General features: G+C 37.0%; 1 protein-coding gene across 1 annotated transcript in view; it reads left to right on the top strand.

The window, feature by feature from the left end:
* The first annotated feature begins 4,731 nt into the window (after window positions 1-4,731).
* Window positions 4,732-18,500, top strand: part of LOC128996277 (transportin-1) — a 33,202-nt gene continuing 19,433 nt past the window's right edge. Inside the window, exons 1-7 of the mRNA XM_054421483.1 lie at window positions 4,732-5,077; window positions 10,807-10,882; window positions 14,050-14,306; window positions 15,049-15,182; window positions 15,519-15,600; window positions 16,057-16,179; window positions 16,469-16,648. Of these exons, the coding sequence (XP_054277458.1) occupies window positions 4,973-5,077; window positions 10,807-10,882; window positions 14,050-14,306; window positions 15,049-15,182; window positions 15,519-15,600; window positions 16,057-16,179; window positions 16,469-16,648 (957 nt within the window). The 5' untranslated portion in view covers window positions 4,732-4,972. The remainder of the gene's footprint in view (window positions 5,078-10,806; window positions 10,883-14,049; window positions 14,307-15,048; window positions 15,183-15,518; window positions 15,601-16,056; window positions 16,180-16,468; window positions 16,649-18,500) is intronic.

Below are 18,500 nucleotides of genomic sequence, written 5' to 3'. Positions count from 1 at the left end.
TGATTTTTTCCAACAAAGTGTAAATAAGAAAAATAATATTGAATTGGCAATAGACCTAGATGTAATCTGTAGAGATGGCAAATGCCGTTACATTGCAGAATAATAATAGTGAGGAACATTCCTTTTTGGTAATAGGTCAAAATATACTTTTTGTCACCTATTACTTCCTTGTCAAAGACATTTAAGCTGGGTTGCTGTTAATAGGAAGAATCGATCGCCGTTATTTCACTCGCCAGTTCTAACAAATCGTTACAAAAATAATCGTATTACCAAGCTAACACATTTTGTTGTGATGTTCGCTTTTAATAGGGAAACGCTAGTGTGATATCACGATATCACTCGCTCGATCTAAGAATTCAGAAAAAATAATATATTACAAAGGTAGTATCTATCATTACTTATTTAATATGCAAGCAGGTTTTTTGTGACATTTACTCCTCCGAAACTACTGAACCGATTGACATGTTTTTGGTGTCATTGGAAAGAGCGTAATGTGAAGGTGTGCAGGAAACTTTCTTTTTAGGGAAATAATTAGAGAGTGAGACCCTGGGGCCATTTAAAGTTTTGTATTTCTCCATAAGATTAACATGGGAAACAAACATTGTTTTGAAACTCCAGCTGTTGTCAGAAATTAGAAGTGAGAAGAAGAACATATATTATTTGTATATTGTGACAGAGAGGTTATGCAGAAAATCAGGTAGTTAATGGTTATTTGGTGTGAAGCTTTGGCATGCGATATCCTGTGGCTAATCCCGTATGGTTCTTAACTTCTAAACTAACCCTATTTTAAACTCATAAGCCGGTACATACGTGAAAAAGGTAGAGGTGTAAGCAGGTGGAGCTCACAATAACAACTGCCCTCATTAAGTCTTCAGTGACCCACAATGTAGTTCATGTTGGCTACGATAGACGAATAAAGTGTTCAACTCAGCCATGTTGGCTGATATGCTGGACACATTGAAGGATTACTTTGCAATTCCCTTAACCTGTTTCGAGCACTGCAGAGCTATTAAAGAGATCGGAAGTTAGTTTTCATCCCTTCTGACAGACACAGTTGCGGAGGCTGAATTTTTATTTCAGGATTAGTGTTGCCTACAGTATTATTTTGAGGCTTCTGATTGGCTGAGGGAACATCATTACCGCGACGATACGGTTGAAGCCATCGGCCTCGGTGGTGTAGTGGATAGAGTGCTGGGCTGATGATCCGAAGAACCCGGTTCGAATCCCACCTGTAGCACTATTTTTTTGTATTGGATTTTTTTCATTATCAACAAGTTTGGTTGGTTTGGTTAGGTTATGACGGTTTAATTTTATAATTAAAACATTATGAGATTGAATTTGACCCATTTATAGTTTTATTTTATGAACAGAAATATTTTTTTCGGTTAAGCCTTCATTTAATTTTTTATTATTAGCAAGTCTGGTTAGTTTGGTTAGGTTATGATAGTTTAATTTTAGAATAAAAAAATTATAAAATAGGATTTTAGGCATTTATGATTTTATTTTATGAACAGAATTATTTTTTCGATTAATAAACCTTCATTAGATTTTTTCATGGTCAGCACGTTTGGTTGGTTAGGTTAGGTTATGAGGGTTTAGTTTCATAATAAAAAAATATAAAATTGAATTTGAGGCATTTATAATTTTATTCTATGAACAAAAATAATTTTTCAATTACTAAACCTTCGTTATAGCATAGACTAACCAACACAAGTAGACTTCTCATCCCATTGTAAATTTTGAAGAACGTTTTTCGTGTCTAGTTCATGTACGTGACACAAAGGCGCTAGTGTCGACGAAACTTTGTTTCTATTATTTTAGGGCTAATTTCTTGATTTGTGCTTTACTGTTTGGTTATATAACTAGGGGACAAGTTATTGTTTATGATTAGATCGTATTATTTGGTTAAACGAGGTTTTAAATGGCTGTAATAACGGGAAACAAATTGTAAACAAAACACGACCTCTACAGAAAAACGGACAGAACTAACAATAAAATTGGCTTCAGCTGTTCCATAAGGATGGGAAATCTACTAAGGGAGTATGTTTTATCTATGGTTATAGTCAATCAGAAGCCTCTAAATGACACTGTTGGCAAAATTAATCCTGAAAAACAAATTGTGCGTTGCGGAGAGATTTAACAGTGGGTTCCGATGGGATCATATGGATGGAAATGCCTCGGAAGACTTTCTTTGTTGGTTATGTGTATGATATCACGTAACTATAACTGAAATAGTTATTTGTGTAACTAGTGGTGAAAGTGGCACTTTGCTGCACACGAGAGCAATGTTTACGCATGCGGAATGATCTCGAGTGCAGCAAAGGCCTTTTTCACTCGTGTTACACATTATATTTTTCCTACAGTCACTATTAAGCAAATAAATAATTAGTCTTTCAAACACTATACAACACGTTTTTAGGTTCAGCCGGCAACACAAATGGTGCCCTAGAGAAAGTAGTACCCGCAGTCCGTATCACTCCGCTATTTAGGTATCCTCGGCAAGAAATGTGCTCCGCGTTTTGAGAATATAGTTCCGTATGTTTTTGTAATTTGAAGTGGTTTCCGCGCCTAAAAAAAATGCTTTAAAGGTATTTTCTTGTTTATTAAGATCGTAGGAATGTTTTAAAAACGTTTAAATGAAAAGTCCAGAAAGTTCAGAAATACCGAAACTATAAACACGAAATGACAGGTTAAATCGTAGTTATAATAGTCAATCAGCTGCTCATAGTATTATTATCTTTAAGTGTTGCCAACCTATTTCCAAGCGTACACGGATTACGTGCATAATAGAACCATGCTGTTTTGTGTTGTTTCGTTGGAATCCTGGTGTGCGGCAAAGTATAAACCGTACGGTAAAGTCTAAATATGCAGCAATTAGCAGCTTTCTGTACTATGAACAGTACAAGGAAGCCAACTTTGTCGGGTGACTGTAGGAAAAGAATATTTATTTTGGCCTTGGTCATGGGTCAACGGATGAGGTGGATGGGTGACCATGACTTAATTGTCTTTGTTGACGTAAAAGACCGAGATTGTGCTTCTCACTAGACAGAGGATGAACCCAATCGTACCGCTTGGTTGGGCGGGAAGTGATAGTCACGATGGAACCCGCTGTAAAACACATGGGTATGGCATGAGATTGAAGGTCCGGCTCACATTCCGGGAACATAGAAAGATTGTGGCTAATTTGAGCAGCCTATGACGAGAAATGTTGGTAGTCCAGTTTGCAGCAGGTGCTGATGTCTGTTGTACTCATCCGTTCTTCTTTTCAGATGTGAGACATGGGAACGGTGTGATTTGAGCCGTACCGAATCCCGAGAACGCACTATGGAAGACTGGCGATATCGCTGGGAGGGAGGGGGATGAACGAGGAAGATTGACGATGAGATCTCGGTGGGGAACCCCGTAGGTGGGTTGAGTGATAGCACTGAGAAACACAATTTCTATCTCACACAACTGCTCACCGGACAGGACTGTTTTAGGGGCTATACTTTCATAAGAAGGGAAAGTCGGATATCAACATATGTCATATGATCAAATCAAACGATGACTCCCGATTACGACGTACCGCACGCCTTTTTCTATTTCCTGAGGTGGGAAGTAGTCAATAGAGACTTCGAAATGGTTGTTGGCCCTATTTCGCCGGACACAGTTAGTTGTTTATCTGGATGCTGATGTCCAATCCTCAATCGTGGAACTCTGGGGTTATAAAAGTGAAGAGAACCCAACAGCTGTTATGCACTAGTGATAGCTGAACCAGTTGGGACATCGTAGCTGAAATGTCGACATCTCTGGCGTAGGAGGCACCCTCTTGAAGTATTGCAAACTGCTTTTCCAAGAGGGTAAATTACATTGCCTGCTGGACCAATAGGTTTTTAATGGTTGAGAGTCCCACCACCAGCAACAGGGTGGTAAAGTGAGCCTTTAGACCCTATGATGATACGGCATTTCCCTATCGATACAGAAAATAAAACAAAAGAACTCAACTACCCAGCAGTGCGGTCTTCTCTATAGGCTTAAAATGCCACTTAGTATACACGTACTACTTGTAGCATGGCCAACATTGGAGTTTAGGTTGGCCGTGACTTGTAGGCATATACATATACCATTGATTATTATATGTAACACCCTCTTGCAATGATATTTTTGTGAAATTCCACACTTGGCCTTGGCCCATGACTCTTTTAGTTTTTTTGTGGGCTTCATCGTATAGTGCGAACATATTTCAGCTTACTGATGAATGATGATGAAATATTTATAAACGTAATCCTCTGTTGTTTGAGGTTTTTAGTTAAGGTAAAATCTTAAATACAGCTCCCAGCATGGTATTTGTGAGACAAACAGTTCTTTATACACTATTTATAATAATCAAACCATTTATTTATTACCTTTACCATTACCTCCTCTTCGTGTTTTTTTGACCAGCCAAGTTCGGATGGACAGTGGCATATATTAAAATAATAACTTCTTGAAAAATATATATTTGCAACTTTATTTGGGATTATAAATTGTTAGAACAGATATTGTGCAGTTAACGGTATTGGTATTACTAATGTTTTGTCATTTATAATCTAAGATCCCGCTGACAATATTCATTGACTTTGGAAAATTTTCTTAACAGGACTTACTGGCGATCAATACTCAATAGTCAGCTGTTATAACCGTTAATAGCCTTGTATTTGAAAAATCAATGGTGCTACTTCCGTTTTAACTCGCTTCGCAGGTCTGAGGTCTGCAAACTGCAAGCTGCAATCATTCATTGCGAGTCTCGGACATACCTAAATTGTCATTCCTAATTTTACCGAGAACCACTTTTATCATAATCGTAACTCGCAATCAATTTATGTTTCAATCTTATTGTGTAGAAGAATCTTGATTTTACCCATCAATAAAATTATTTTATTCGACATCCGGTTAGAAGGTGTGCGCGATCTTGCAATCGACTTCGACTGCAGACAGGCCTGGTTCGACAACGATGAAAATGGCGTGGACACCTCAAGAAGATGGTCTTCGACAAATTTTACAACTTCTAAAAGAATCTCAGTCGCCGGATAATGAAGTTCAGCGATCAGTTCAACAAGTATCCTTTTTTATACATATTAGGCTACCATTGGAATGCATGTGTAATAGAATATAAACTTGGGGGGATGCTCAAAACGAATTTTGAACCCAGCCCTTAAGTTCTTGCAAAATTTGAATCGATCAAATATAGTTTTAGAAGCAAATTAACATATGATAGCCAAGTCTTATTTGTGTCTAAGTAAGATCTGAAACTAATTTAGACCCAAGTTTAACAATAATGTTCTTTAAGTTAGCCTAACTTATATTCTTTTGAATAGCCTTGTGATCCTTTTATGGCCAATTGAAAGCTTGCCTAGGCATTTGCTGTAGTTCTCTTGCCTAGTCCTATCTGAGTAACAAAGCACTTGTAACTCTTGTTTCTCCCAGACTTTGTCACTTTTGTCAGAGTTTTAGGATTAGCCTCAGCCTTGTTTTTTCTCAAATACATTTGGCGCATGCGTTAGGCATACAAGTATCCTAGCTTAGGCCCAGCCTAGGCTAAGTATGTATAGGCACAGAAAACGTACTACTATAACCCAGAATGCCAACCGCATGGTAAAAAGCATTAAGCGGTTTGAGAGAGCTTTGCCTGTCAATCCGTAGGCAGCGCCACCAGCGTTGCTATGCTATTGCATGGCAACGCTTGTGGCGCTGCCTACGGATTGACAGGCAAAGCTCTCTCAAACCGCTTAATGTTTTTTACCATGCGGTTGGCATTCTGGGTTAGTAGTACGTTTTCTGTGGTATAGGCTAAGTTAATAGGCTTATTTTATTGCAGGCTAGATTGGTAAGGTGTAATTTAATTAAAGTTGTAACTTAACTAACTTAAGTTAGTTGTAAGATTTAAATAAGGCGATAAATTTCATATTCTCCCCAGACCCAAAGCATTTGTTATGCTAGGCCTAGTTGTTGTTTCCTGGCAACATAACAGCGTTGACATAGCCACCTCTGTTACAAGCCCGCAGCGTCGGTGTGTGGCAAGGTCGCACCGGAATAGCTTTTAATAACTTAGGGCCTAATAACTTACCATTCACCAATGGCTTTTTTTAGTCACACCAGCCATGTTAAGTTAAGTTAATAACAGTGAATAACAAACAGGTAGGCATGCAGTTTCTTAACTGGGCTATCCAAATATAGGTTGAACCCTAAAGTTAATAGACCTAACCAATCAATTAAGTTACTTTTTTAAAATTAAATCAATAAGTTAATGGTTTCTGGTAGGATAACTTAAGTAGGCCTAATCTAACCTTTTAACCAACCAAACATGCTGATGAAAAATTGAATGGAGGTTTAACTTAACACGTTCGCTGCTGTCCATGAAATGGCAAGCGTAGCCCCAGTGCGGCGCAGCCCGCAGCGTCAAACAAACCTGATTGCCGGGCTGTTGGCTTTCATATTTCGGTATGACGAATATCAAATAACGTGTGGTGATGTCCTGTTTCATGACAAGAGTCGACGTAGTTTGCTTACGGTAACACCCATAGTAGATGCCATTATTTTACAATAAAACAAGATGAATATAGCACAAAATTACAGTTAACAAACGTAATGAGTGAGTCAAAATCCACCAGGTATAGTTTCGGAACGAGTAACGATAATTACAAATGGATTGCACCACAAAACTGCCACTGTCATACACGAAGCACGGACAAAAATACTCCGACCTACACCGGAGTGCGGCTGCACTCAAACGGAATAAGTTTGGCGGGTGCACATTACCGCCCGGGCGGCGCGCCGCAGCGTGGCGGAGCGCGGAGCTACCGTCCGGGCGGTAACCCGCAGCGAACGTGTTAAGTACTAAGTTAGGCTAATTGAATTGAAATTAAGTAGGGTAAGTAACCTAAGCCCAGTACAGAAACTGTAACTAAGCTTACCGTACCCTAAAACATCTTTGAAACATAAGTTAGCCTAATTATTGTTTATTAAGTTTACTTAAAAATTATGCCTACTTTACAAAGTATTGGCTACAGCTGTTTCAGAACAGCGAAAGCTGCGTTGCCACTTTGGTCTCACTGCGGCCTTGTAGCCTATCATTAGAGGTGGCTATGGTCAAGACCAGCTGAAGTCGTGAGTGGCAGGGAGTCGATTTTAGGGTGAACTTAATCATCTTATGGGGTAAATGTTGGTCAAAGTCTTAACTGGTATAGGTAAAATTACGCTTATTGGGTCCAGTTTGCAGAGAACGTAGACTAGGATTTATTATCGGATGAAATTTTCATTCAATATAGGCCAAGTTTTAGCCTATTGAATTGGGCACTTCATTCAACTAACTTTTTGATGTGTTGTTGAATATATAGGCTAAGTTATTGATCTTAGGCCTATTTCTACTTAGCCTATTCAAGAAGAGGGCTACCTGTCCACTTTTTTACAGTATGCTTTGATCCTTACCGTGCTGTAGACGAATATAGACCTACTAGTCTAAATTCCCTTTGCTCAAAACGCTGTGGACGACTATATTCACCTTTTAATACAGAGTGCATTGGCTGGTGGTAGTTCCCAGTTTTGCGAAAAGAGTGCAGCAGCAATATTTCCTCCATTTATTCCTCCATTGGAGGACATCGTTTATGATTGAAGATCACATAACAAACTTTCCCGCCCTCCGGTTGTTCTCCGGAATGTAAAAATGGCGTTGTGCTACCACTTGCTGGTCTCTGCTATAAGGGACGCCAGCGCTATGGGGCGAAAAGTGATTAAGTTCACTCACTGACTCCGCAGGAAACTTAAACGTATTTGTCAGGAGTTTTTGAACCATAGGTTGACGTTTATTGATTGTATAAATTTCATATTTTGCTAAGATCTAGGCCTATAGGGCCTACTTAATATTTTTTAATTCTTCTCCAAAATTTCATTAAGCTTCCCAAGGCCTGATTTGTTTTTAGGCCTAACTTTGTTCGTAGGCTAAATAATTTACTTAAAATAAGCTAGTTGCATTTCATGTACTGTACAGAGTTTAATAGTATTAAAGAAACTGTCTCTTAAAACTTAACACTTATATACCAAAACCCCGGTCTGTCAGGCCCACGGGAATTTTCACAAGTTACGCATGTTGGCAACACTTGTTTACTTGGGGGATTCCATTGCCCTAATACCTTCCCCCCTTTTTCTCCCCTACGTTTTGATGTATTATTTGTTAATTTTGTGTGGATGCTGTGACATTGACAGGTTGTATGTTTATAACATGCGTCTCAGAAGCCCATCGTTAGTGTATTTTAAAGCGAGGTTTCACAGGCTCAGGATTTCGGTGTGTGTTTTTATAAGCAGGGTCCATTATTTTCAAATTTCAAATGGAGTCTCACAGACTGGGGGTTTCTGTTAGCGTCAGCCTGGGTAGGGTTTCGGTATTAGTGTTAAATTGCTGAAATCAGAAAAACTCATTTGTATTGAAATAATGAGAGCATCGTCCTTGAAATTTGTAACTTTACTACAATAACCAATGAAACTCATGAATTCTGCATGCATTTTTCATCTCACTATGGTGGCAACATTGGAGTGGAATAGTGGAATTTAACATAAATTACACAATGTGTTGTTTTAAATCAAATAACATTTACCTAATTGATAACTTGTAAACATCTGTGAGATCAATTAATTCAGTAAGACTAATCTATTTGTAATAAATTATCCAAAGGAGTGGGCATCAAAGTTCCACTAAATGTTTAACAGATTAACAATTCACATATTTTTTTTCAATCAGCATTTTAGACTTTGTCAGAGAATAGCCTTAGGTCCTGTGTTTATTATTTCAACGGATATATTCCTTTTTGATATTTTAGTATTTTACAGTACAATTTGCTTAATGTTAACAAGCATGAGATCAATAATGCAATCATATTACTGTTATAAAATATGACAGATTTATTACCAAACTAATTCATATTACAACTTAAAAATATGATTACAAGATAGGCCTACTTAGACAATAGGCTAGGTAACAAAACAATAAAAAATAAGTAACAACTACATCCAACTCAGCAATAAAAAAATTAGACCATTCCCTTACTAACAACTATGAATTTGCATGGAAAACAGGCATAGGCTAACAATTAAAATTAATAAATAGGCCTATAGGATAAATAAGTAAATATTGTAAGTCATTAACAATGGGCAACATTCCACTAACAAAAAGAAACGATAAATGATCAATTATATCCCTATTATAATTTACAACAATTAGAGATAAAAATTGATCTCGGCCTAAGTAATTAACCATATCATTCAACTAAGCGATAAGCAATAATGATAAACTTATTTATATGCTAGGTTAAATATTTGCGAAGAACATATAAAATACAGTAGAACCTTGATAATTTGAAACTGTGGACTAAGGGCGGGTCAAATTATTGAAATGTCGGAACTAAAGTTAAAGGAGGAGATAAAGCAAACAAATTTAGCCTAATGAATAGCCTACTCTAGTATAAAACTTGACTTGCATAAACAAACTTAACTTACATCTCAACTGTACATTATTGTGCTTTTTACTGTAGGCCTATAAAATAGTTTGTAATAACTGTTTTGTACTTTTGATGTAAAAAAGTAAAGTAATGGGATGGCTAATGTATTGAGATCGCGGCGGAAACAAGAAGATAGCTGTTGTTTTTTACCTTGGCAAACCCATCATTGGCCGTTGCTGTGTCATGTTGACAGCCCGTGTCAAACTATAGGGAGTGTCGAACTATCGAATGTCAAACTATTGAGATTTTACTGTTTTGAAGAAAAAAATATTTTTTATTTTATCAATATTTTACTTAACAAAACACTTGTGCACCAATCAGTCTGCTCAGGCGTGGCCCTTTAGAGATGCCACCTGACACAACAATCTAAATCTACACTCTCAATAATTTCCTTTAAAGGACCTTTAATTTACCTTTGAACGACCCTTCAAAGGTATCGACAAGACCAACTGCTCAACTCACTTTCCACCACCACATAGCTTCTAGGCTGTTGTTAATGGACAAGGAGTTGCTTGACCACTCTACTAAAACCCGCCAGGTTGCCGTGGAAGTCCAAGGCACTGTAGGCCTATTCTGGGCAACATACTGTTCCTCTCATAGTGAACTAGTGAGCTCCTAAGTTACTAAAGAATTCAGTTGACCTTGTGCCACTGGAAACAAAAATAAATTCCCTCCAGTATCTCAGGATAATGCCTAGATACTTCCAGTACTTAAGACACAAAACATGAAAAAAAAAAACTGTTAATTAATAGAACGTACCGTAACTAACATAAGCGTTGGATTGAAAAACTGATAAATTTGGGCTCCCTTTAGAATCTAGTAACATAAGTTACGTAGTAGGCTTATCAAGTTGCCAAGCTGCGCTACTACTGGATGATCAATTTCAACTGACATATGTTTTACTGATAAGTAGCCTAAGTTCAATGGAGGAAATAATTTAAATTGGTGTTTTTAATTGCTTACCATTCTTCAAATATATTTATGTGTCTTTCATGAAACATGGGCTGGTGCAAAATAAAATCTTGTTTCCTCGTCTACCAGTAGCATTTTAATGTGTGCTCAAACGCTTAAGGATGATAAGCAGTCCTAACCCTAACCCACATGTTATTGCGGAAAACCCACAAATTGAACCCGTTCCTCTCCCACCAAAGTTTTAGACGCTAACCACTAGGCTAGCAACACATCCAAGTTCAAGTTCAAGCAATGGAAAACATTCAAATTGTTCTTTTTCTAAAACAAAGTTTTACCGTACTTAAAGTTAGCCTATATATTGTTATTTTCCTTAATATTTTGTCAGAAACTTGAAGAATTAAATAAATTTCCAGACTTCAACAACTACCTAATTTTTGTCCTGACCAAATTAACAACTGAAGGTATGTAGCCTACCCTGTTATTTTACCATTTAGTTAAACGTTGACTTATTTTTATTCATGTTTACTAATTTTTTATGATTTATTTCAGTATTTGTTTTTATATTTAGATAACATAAAACTATTTTTAAGTCATTAATAGGTACCGGTAATTGACTTTCCTTGGACTAATTTAATACCTTCTTGATAAATTAGTTTGAAATGATTTTTATTAAAAACGTTTTGATACCGTAGATTTAAGTTAGTGTAAGCTATGATATTTACTTTTTAACTAAAATAAAATAATGGCTTTCTGAAGTGAACTGTGACTTATATTGTAAACAATAAAATAAATTTGTATAATAAAGTCCAGCCCATCACGGTATTTGTTAAAGTAGCCAATCACATGCAATCGGAGGCCAAAAATAAAATATAATCACAAAAATTAGATTTTGTAAAACACGACTATTAAAATAGAAAATAGCTGTTTTCCAAGTGCTTAATTTTCTGATTATTTTTGCTAGTAAATAGTCCATATAATCTCACTTTATTACGTATACACTTAAAAGTAGGCCTACATACCGCATCACTATCTTATCTGCCTCTCCCGCACAAATGCACACATACTTCCTGCTGCCAATCTGCCAACCAGCTCCCTATTTTGTCTCAATCTCAGTGTCTCTATCTCTCTGACTTGTTCAAAGACAGAAGTCACAGTTCCACTGTTAATCACTCGAGTGAGAGTAGCTATGGATGCAGCCTGCCCCCAAAAGAAGATAAAAATACAAAGAAAACATAAACTAAAATTCTCCATGGACCCAGAAGCAGTGAGACTTAAAGCCGAATTTCTTAAAGCTCTAAGAAAGTTTGAGGTGACGGGAAATCCAGATGACAGAAGGGTTTCTATTGAAAATAAAAAGAACTATGACCTGTACTTGAAAACGATGCGGAAAAAGGTTAACTCTGACCAGTTGATGAAAGCTGAAAATAAATCTAAAGCTATCTGGGAAACAATAAACACAGTGTGGTCCAAAAAGGAAACATCCCTAAATGAAATAACCCTTCAAGTAGATGGCCAACTCATAAGTAATGTGACCCATGTTGCAGAGCATTTGAACACATTTTTTACACAAGTAGGAGAAAAAACAGTAGAGAAACAAAAACACCTAAAGACCACAGCTCAAACTCCTGACGTAACTCAAACAGGTCCACTGTTTTCCTCCTTTCAAAGCACAGACGAGAAGGAAGTTAAAATGATTATAAACAAACTTAAAGCAAAAAACTCGTCTGGAATTGATGAAATCTCGTCAAAAATACTTAAGCATTTCTGCAATGAACTAGCACTACCATTGGCTGATTTGATAAATAAGTCCCTAAAACAAGGCATCTTTCCTTCACTACTTAAAATAACTAAAGTATACCCGAAATTTAAAAAAGGTAGCACATTAGAAGCAAGCAACTACAGACCAATTTCCCTCGTTTCCACCTTCTCCAAAATATACGAAAAAGTTGGTTAAAAAGACTTTTAGACCACTGCACAAATCACAACCTACTAAACAACCTTCAACATGGATTTACAAAAGGGAAATCCACAACAACAGCAATAATTCAGATGGTTAAGTCCCTGATTGACAGCCTAGATGAAGGAAATCTAACAACAGGAATCTTTCTTGATTTCAGTAAGGCATTTGACTGCCTTGACCACCAGCTAATCATTAAAAAGCTGGATTCCCTGGGGGTATCAGGGATAGTAAGAGAATGGTTTCAAAGCTACCTTACAGACAGGAGTCAGTTTGTAGAACTAAGGCACAGAGATAACAGCCTAATAAGAAAAACAAGATCAAATTTTCAACCAATAAATCGAGGAGTTCCCCAAGGTTCAGTTATGGGTCCGGTACTGTTTATTCTTTTTACCAACGATTTGCCGCAACAAATAGGAGACGCCTGCCTTACTCTTATGTATGCTGATGACACAACCTTAGTGTTTAATGAACCACTAGCTGAAAATCTAGAAGTAAAATCCTATGTGTCACTCAGTATGGCCTACCAATACTGCTATAACAATGATCTCGCAGTAAACACGTCTAAAACAACTCAAATAGCTTTTGGCCGTAAATCTCAAGAAGTGCCTCGACTCCCAGATGTAGAAGTGGAAGATGAAGCTAAGTTTTTGGGCATCACACTCGACAAGAATTTAACCTGGACCCCTCATGTGGACAATATATGTAAAAAATTAAGTTCAACCATCTATGCTCTTAAACATATAAAAAATGCAACAGATGACATGACAACAAAAGTAGCATACTTTGCACTTTTCGAGTCGCATATGAGATATGGACTTGTAGCATGGGGTGGAACCTCTGCCACTAACATGCAAAGAGTTTTTAGAAAACAAAAAAAGGCAGTCAGAATAACTGCAGGACTCCACAGACTCGACAGCTGCAGGGAAGCATTCAGGTCACTCAAAGTACTTACCCTTGTAGCACTCTACATCCAGGAAGTTGTGTTATTTGCAGTAAGAAATAACCCTACAAGGCGTGGCGAAATGCACCAACACAACCTGAGAAACACCATGCAGTACAACCTTCCACAACATCGCACGGCACAGTTTGAAAAGAAACCTTCATACGCAGGAATGAAAATCTACAACAGGCTACCTCCAGATCTAAGAAGCAAGTCAGAAGATGACCTCAAACCAGCTTTGCATCAATGGCTCATTAATCGACCTTTCTATTCCTTAGAAGAATACCATCAACAGGTCTTTGACTAAACAACACCTCAACCAAACATTTAGAAAAAATTGTAAATTGACGCTACTACTATTCTTAATGAATGTGTAAATAAAGATTATTTGTCTATTGTCTATTGTCTATTGTCTATTGTTTACTTAACAGAAGCTCAGAATACTCTACAATATTTACACAATTCTAGTTTGAAAATACTTTTTAAATTCCGATACCTACATTTAAAATGTAAACCAGAAAAAGAAAAAAAAGTACAAAAATTTCCTTGGGCTACATAGAAAAACTACTTAACATTTGCTGCAAGTATTACACATTATAAATCAGTTTAAAAGTAGTTTTTAGTAAAGTATAGTTCCGGAAATTAATTTGAAACAAAATAGAAATAGAATGAAATATTTCCTAGATGTAAATTTATACAGCCTGAGTAAAAATGTATTTTTTTCACAGACGAACCCACTAGATCACTCAGCGGACTGATTCTGAAGAACAATGTCAAGGCTCACTACAGCAAGTTCCATCCGGAAGTGTCAGACTTTATCAAGGCGGAGTGTCTGAGCGCGGTAGGAGATCCTAGTCCTCTGATAAGGGCTACTGTAGGCATACTGATAACAACCATCGCATCCAAGGGAGAGCTGGCGACATGGCCGGAACTGCTACCTGCACTGTGCAACATGCTCGACAATCCAGACTACAATTTTTGCGAGGTGAGTGGCAGGCATAAGAACCTATCCCCACCACTGTAATTTTGTATTACTTTCTCACCTTATACCATAGTAATGGAGAATGTATTGTTTTTGTCAAAATTTTTGAGTTCTGAGTGGATATCCGTTTTAGGTCCCCCTGGACCCAAAAAAGTGGTTTTCAAAGTGATGTCTGTCTGTGTATGTGTCTTTCTGTCTGTCAGTGTGTATGGATTTGTACAGAGCTACTCAGACCACACCTGTGGTCCAATTTTCATAAAAAGTTCTAAAACTGGTAGCTAATCTTATTTTCCCATAAAAAAGATAAAATAACGTAAAATTGGATTATTGAAATAAGCGTGTTTTGATTGAAATTAGCATGTTATGGTCCTTATAATTTTAAACAAACTAGCACAAGTCCTCATTGCTGTTAAAATTGCGGTTCAAAAGTTATTGTAACTTTTGTGACGTTCCCTATAAAATATCTTAGTTACTCCCACTGCTTACCCATGATAAAGGTTGATGATAAGCTAAACGGAGAAAGTATGTGTCAGATTCCTGATACTGTTTAAATTTTGTATGCCACACAGTCATCTCTCCAATTACCTATCGTTGGATTAATATCTCAAGTTTCTAATGGCGCAACTCAGTGTTGGGAGCTTCTTCCTTATCACTCCCCACAAGTCATCGATGTTGGACTTTTTATAGCAATTAATAGCTATTTAATGTATAATTCTTGCACTGTATATACCTCATTTGATTACAGGGAGCGTTTGGTGCACTACAAAAAATCTGTGAAGACTCGACCGAATACCTTGACAGTGATGCTTTGAATAGGCCTCTAAATATTCTCATCCCCAAGTTTTTACAATTCTTCAAACACTCTAGTGCAAAAATCAGGTAATTAGTTGTGCTGGATTAAAACAGGTGTTTTATTGTAAACACTAGTCGTTATTTAACCTACCATACCTCGTAGAAGCTCGCCTATAATTATCAAGCACAAATACAAATTTTATAGAATAAACTAAACTGGTTGACTAATAATACCATATTGTAGCAAATGATTTTTCCTAGGAAAAACTAAATTAACACATTGATTAATTGTATTCTTATTTTTTATAAAAATACAATATAGAAAGTCTGTGGTTGGTAATGATTATCCCAGTTTTGATTCTTTATTGGAAATGTGGTGGTTGGTTAAAATTGTGAAATTCTAATTTGTATTTATTTTCACAGGTCTCACGCCATTGCTTGTGTCAACCAGTTCATCATAATTCGTACACAAGCTTTAATGCTCCATATTGACCTGTTCATTGAAGTGAGTATTTGAGAAAACTACATGTAAACTTTTAGAAAATACGGTACAGTTTTACAAACAAAAGCAACATCAGCCTGCTGAGTAATATGGCAAGAAATTTTCAATTTGCAATTCTATGTTTGGAAGAGATTTCTCAAGATAAATGTCCTCTTAAATCCCAAATGGATCTTGGCTCTAGTCTAAATAAATGTAAAACTTTTGTGAAATAGACATACACTCAGAATCGAGGACTTGTAAAACTTTTGTGAAATAGACATACGCTCAGAATCGAGGACTTAGCCCAGTGTCTAGCTTTATTCTAGGTACATATCATTTCATAATGAGTTCTTTATAGAGTGTTTTGTTTTTCATCTTAAAATAAATTTCATACAAAGCATTCTAAATCAAATTGTGTATACTGCTGTTTATTTATATACTCAATTGAGCTGTTGATGGCTGATGTGTACTTTGTCATAGAATCTTTTCCACTTGGCCTCGGATGACGACTCAGAGGTGCGCAAGAACGTGTGTCGAGCTCTTGTCATGCTCTTGGAAGTTCGGATGGACCGACTTATACCTCATATGCATAACATCGTCGAGGTATGTGTCAAGCCAGTTACGTAAAATCACATATTCTGTAGGTTTGCATATTTACAAAACGTATAAAATTCAAACCCCAATTTTAAAGTCATTAGGTCACCACTTGGATTGATTTGGTTTTTAAGTTCTTTGGTTTGTAAACTTTATAATGCTATGGTGGCAAGTGTTTTTTAATGTTGTGCAGGATTTTTTGATTAAATTATATCGTTCATTACAAAGTACAGTATTTGATACTGTTGTGTATGATTTTTAAAACGCATTCTTGTATGACGTATTCTGCCTGTTGCAGTACATGTTGATGAGGACCCAAGACCCGGACGACGGCGTGGCTCTGGAGGCTTGTGAATTCTGGCTGTCTTTGGCGGAACAGCCCATCTGCAAGGAAGTACTGGCCCAACATCTGCCCAGACTGGTGCCTGTGTTGGTACATGGCATGAAGTACTCGGAGATAGACATCATACTGCTCAAGGTACAGTGAAACTTGGAAAATTCAAACACCATGGGAGCTGTATTGAAATTTGAATTTGAAAAGTTAGATAAGGAAAATTCAAATTAGGCACGTTTTAGTGTAGGAGGCACATGGCGATGTTTCTCTACTTTACTCTTAGTAGACAATTAATTCATATCTAATTAGTAAATTTATGTGGACAGATATTCGGTCCGCACACTTCCTAAAGGAAATTCTGCTTGGTTTCTGTCCAACAAAAACCAGATTCTTCACCTAGGATGGCCTAATGGCTCTGCCTGGTTTTGCGGATCTGAACAATTTTCAATACCTTTCAATAAATGATCACAAAGTTCTATTCCGGGACCAGTAGTTTTTATATTTAATGTTTAAGATTTAGGCCTGAAGAGCCTTTGATTTTATCTGACTCTTGGGTCGTTTTAATCCATGTCCCTCTTTCTTAGAAGTTAGAAGGTCTGCCTTAGTTAAGTTATTTTAATTCGGCAATTTTTAATATAGGCTACATAATTACTAGTAATACTTACTAGGTAATATGGACAGAATATTCGTTCCGCACACTTCCTAATGGAAGTTCTGCTTTGTTTCTGTCCAACAAAAACCAGATTCTTCACCTAGGATGGCCTAATGGCTCTGCCTGGTTTTGCGGATCTGTACAGTTTTCAATACCTTTCAATAAATTATCACAAAGTTCTATTCCGGGACCAGTAATTTTTATATTTAATGTTTAATATTTAGGCCTGGGTAACCTTCAATTTTATCTGACTCTTGGGTCGTTTTAATCCATGTCTCTCTTCTATAGAATTTAGAAGGTCTGCCTTAGTTAAGTTAATTTAATTCGTCATTTTTTTATATAGGCTGCACAATTACTAGTAAAGCTTACTAGGTGATATGGACAGAATACTCGTTCCGCACGCTTCCTAATGGAAGTTCTGCTTTGTTTCTGTCCAACAAAAACCAGATTCTTCACCTAGGATGGCCTAATAGCTCTGCCTGGTTTTGCGGATCTGTACAGTTTTCAATACCTTTTAAATGATCACAAGTTCTATTCCGGGACCATTAATTTTCACGTAATGTTTAAAACTTATTTCTGGATAGCTCCTAATTTTATCTGACTCTCTGGTCGTTTTAATCCATCTCCCTCTTTCCATAGAGGTTTGAAGGTTAATTTAGTGAGTCGGTGGCTCAGTCGGTAGCTTCGCGGACTTCGGGCCCAAGGCAGCGATGTCGTGGGTTCGGATCCTGGTCACTGCCGATAACATTTTATCAGTACAGTTCACCTTTGTACTGTACCGGCTCACTCCTTGCTTTGCTGTAAACGATCCACGTACGGGCACTATGTGGACGGGCAAACGCAAGGTTTAAAGAGGCCGCCAACCTCTTTTTTTTTTTTTTTTTTAAAAGGTCTACATTAGTTAGGACCTAAGTTTTTTTAATTCGGCAATTTTTCATATAGGCTACATAATTACTTGTAAAACTTACTAGGTAATATGGACAGAATATTCGTTCCGCACACTTCCTAATGGGAAGTTCTGCTTTGTTTCTGTCCAACAAAAACCAGATTCTTCACCTAGGATGGCCTAATGGCTCAGCCTGGTTTTGCGGATCTGAACATTTCAAATTGTTATTTAAAGCTTTTCTGAAACAATTACTTAAAATATTGGTTTAAGATTCTTAAAAATTGTTCACACACATCAGGGTCCAGCCGACCTCAAAGTCCGGGAAATTTATAATATTCAGCCTGGTAAACCTGAAACTTGCCTTTTATTTTGATGAGACATTATACATTGTGCTTAATGTTTGATTTCATAACCTGTTTCCATTTTAGTTCAATTTTCTTGAGCTCATAACAAATAAT

This window comes from Macrosteles quadrilineatus, unplaced genomic scaffold (assembly GCF_028750875.1).
Source record: "Macrosteles quadrilineatus isolate MER2022 unplaced genomic scaffold, UCM_ALF_1.0 Scaffold_6__1_contigs__length_79288215, whole genome shotgun sequence".
Classification (NCBI taxonomy): domain Eukaryota; kingdom Metazoa; phylum Arthropoda; class Insecta; order Hemiptera; family Cicadellidae; genus Macrosteles; species Macrosteles quadrilineatus.
This window is presented reverse-complemented; position numbering and strand designations above follow the sequence as displayed.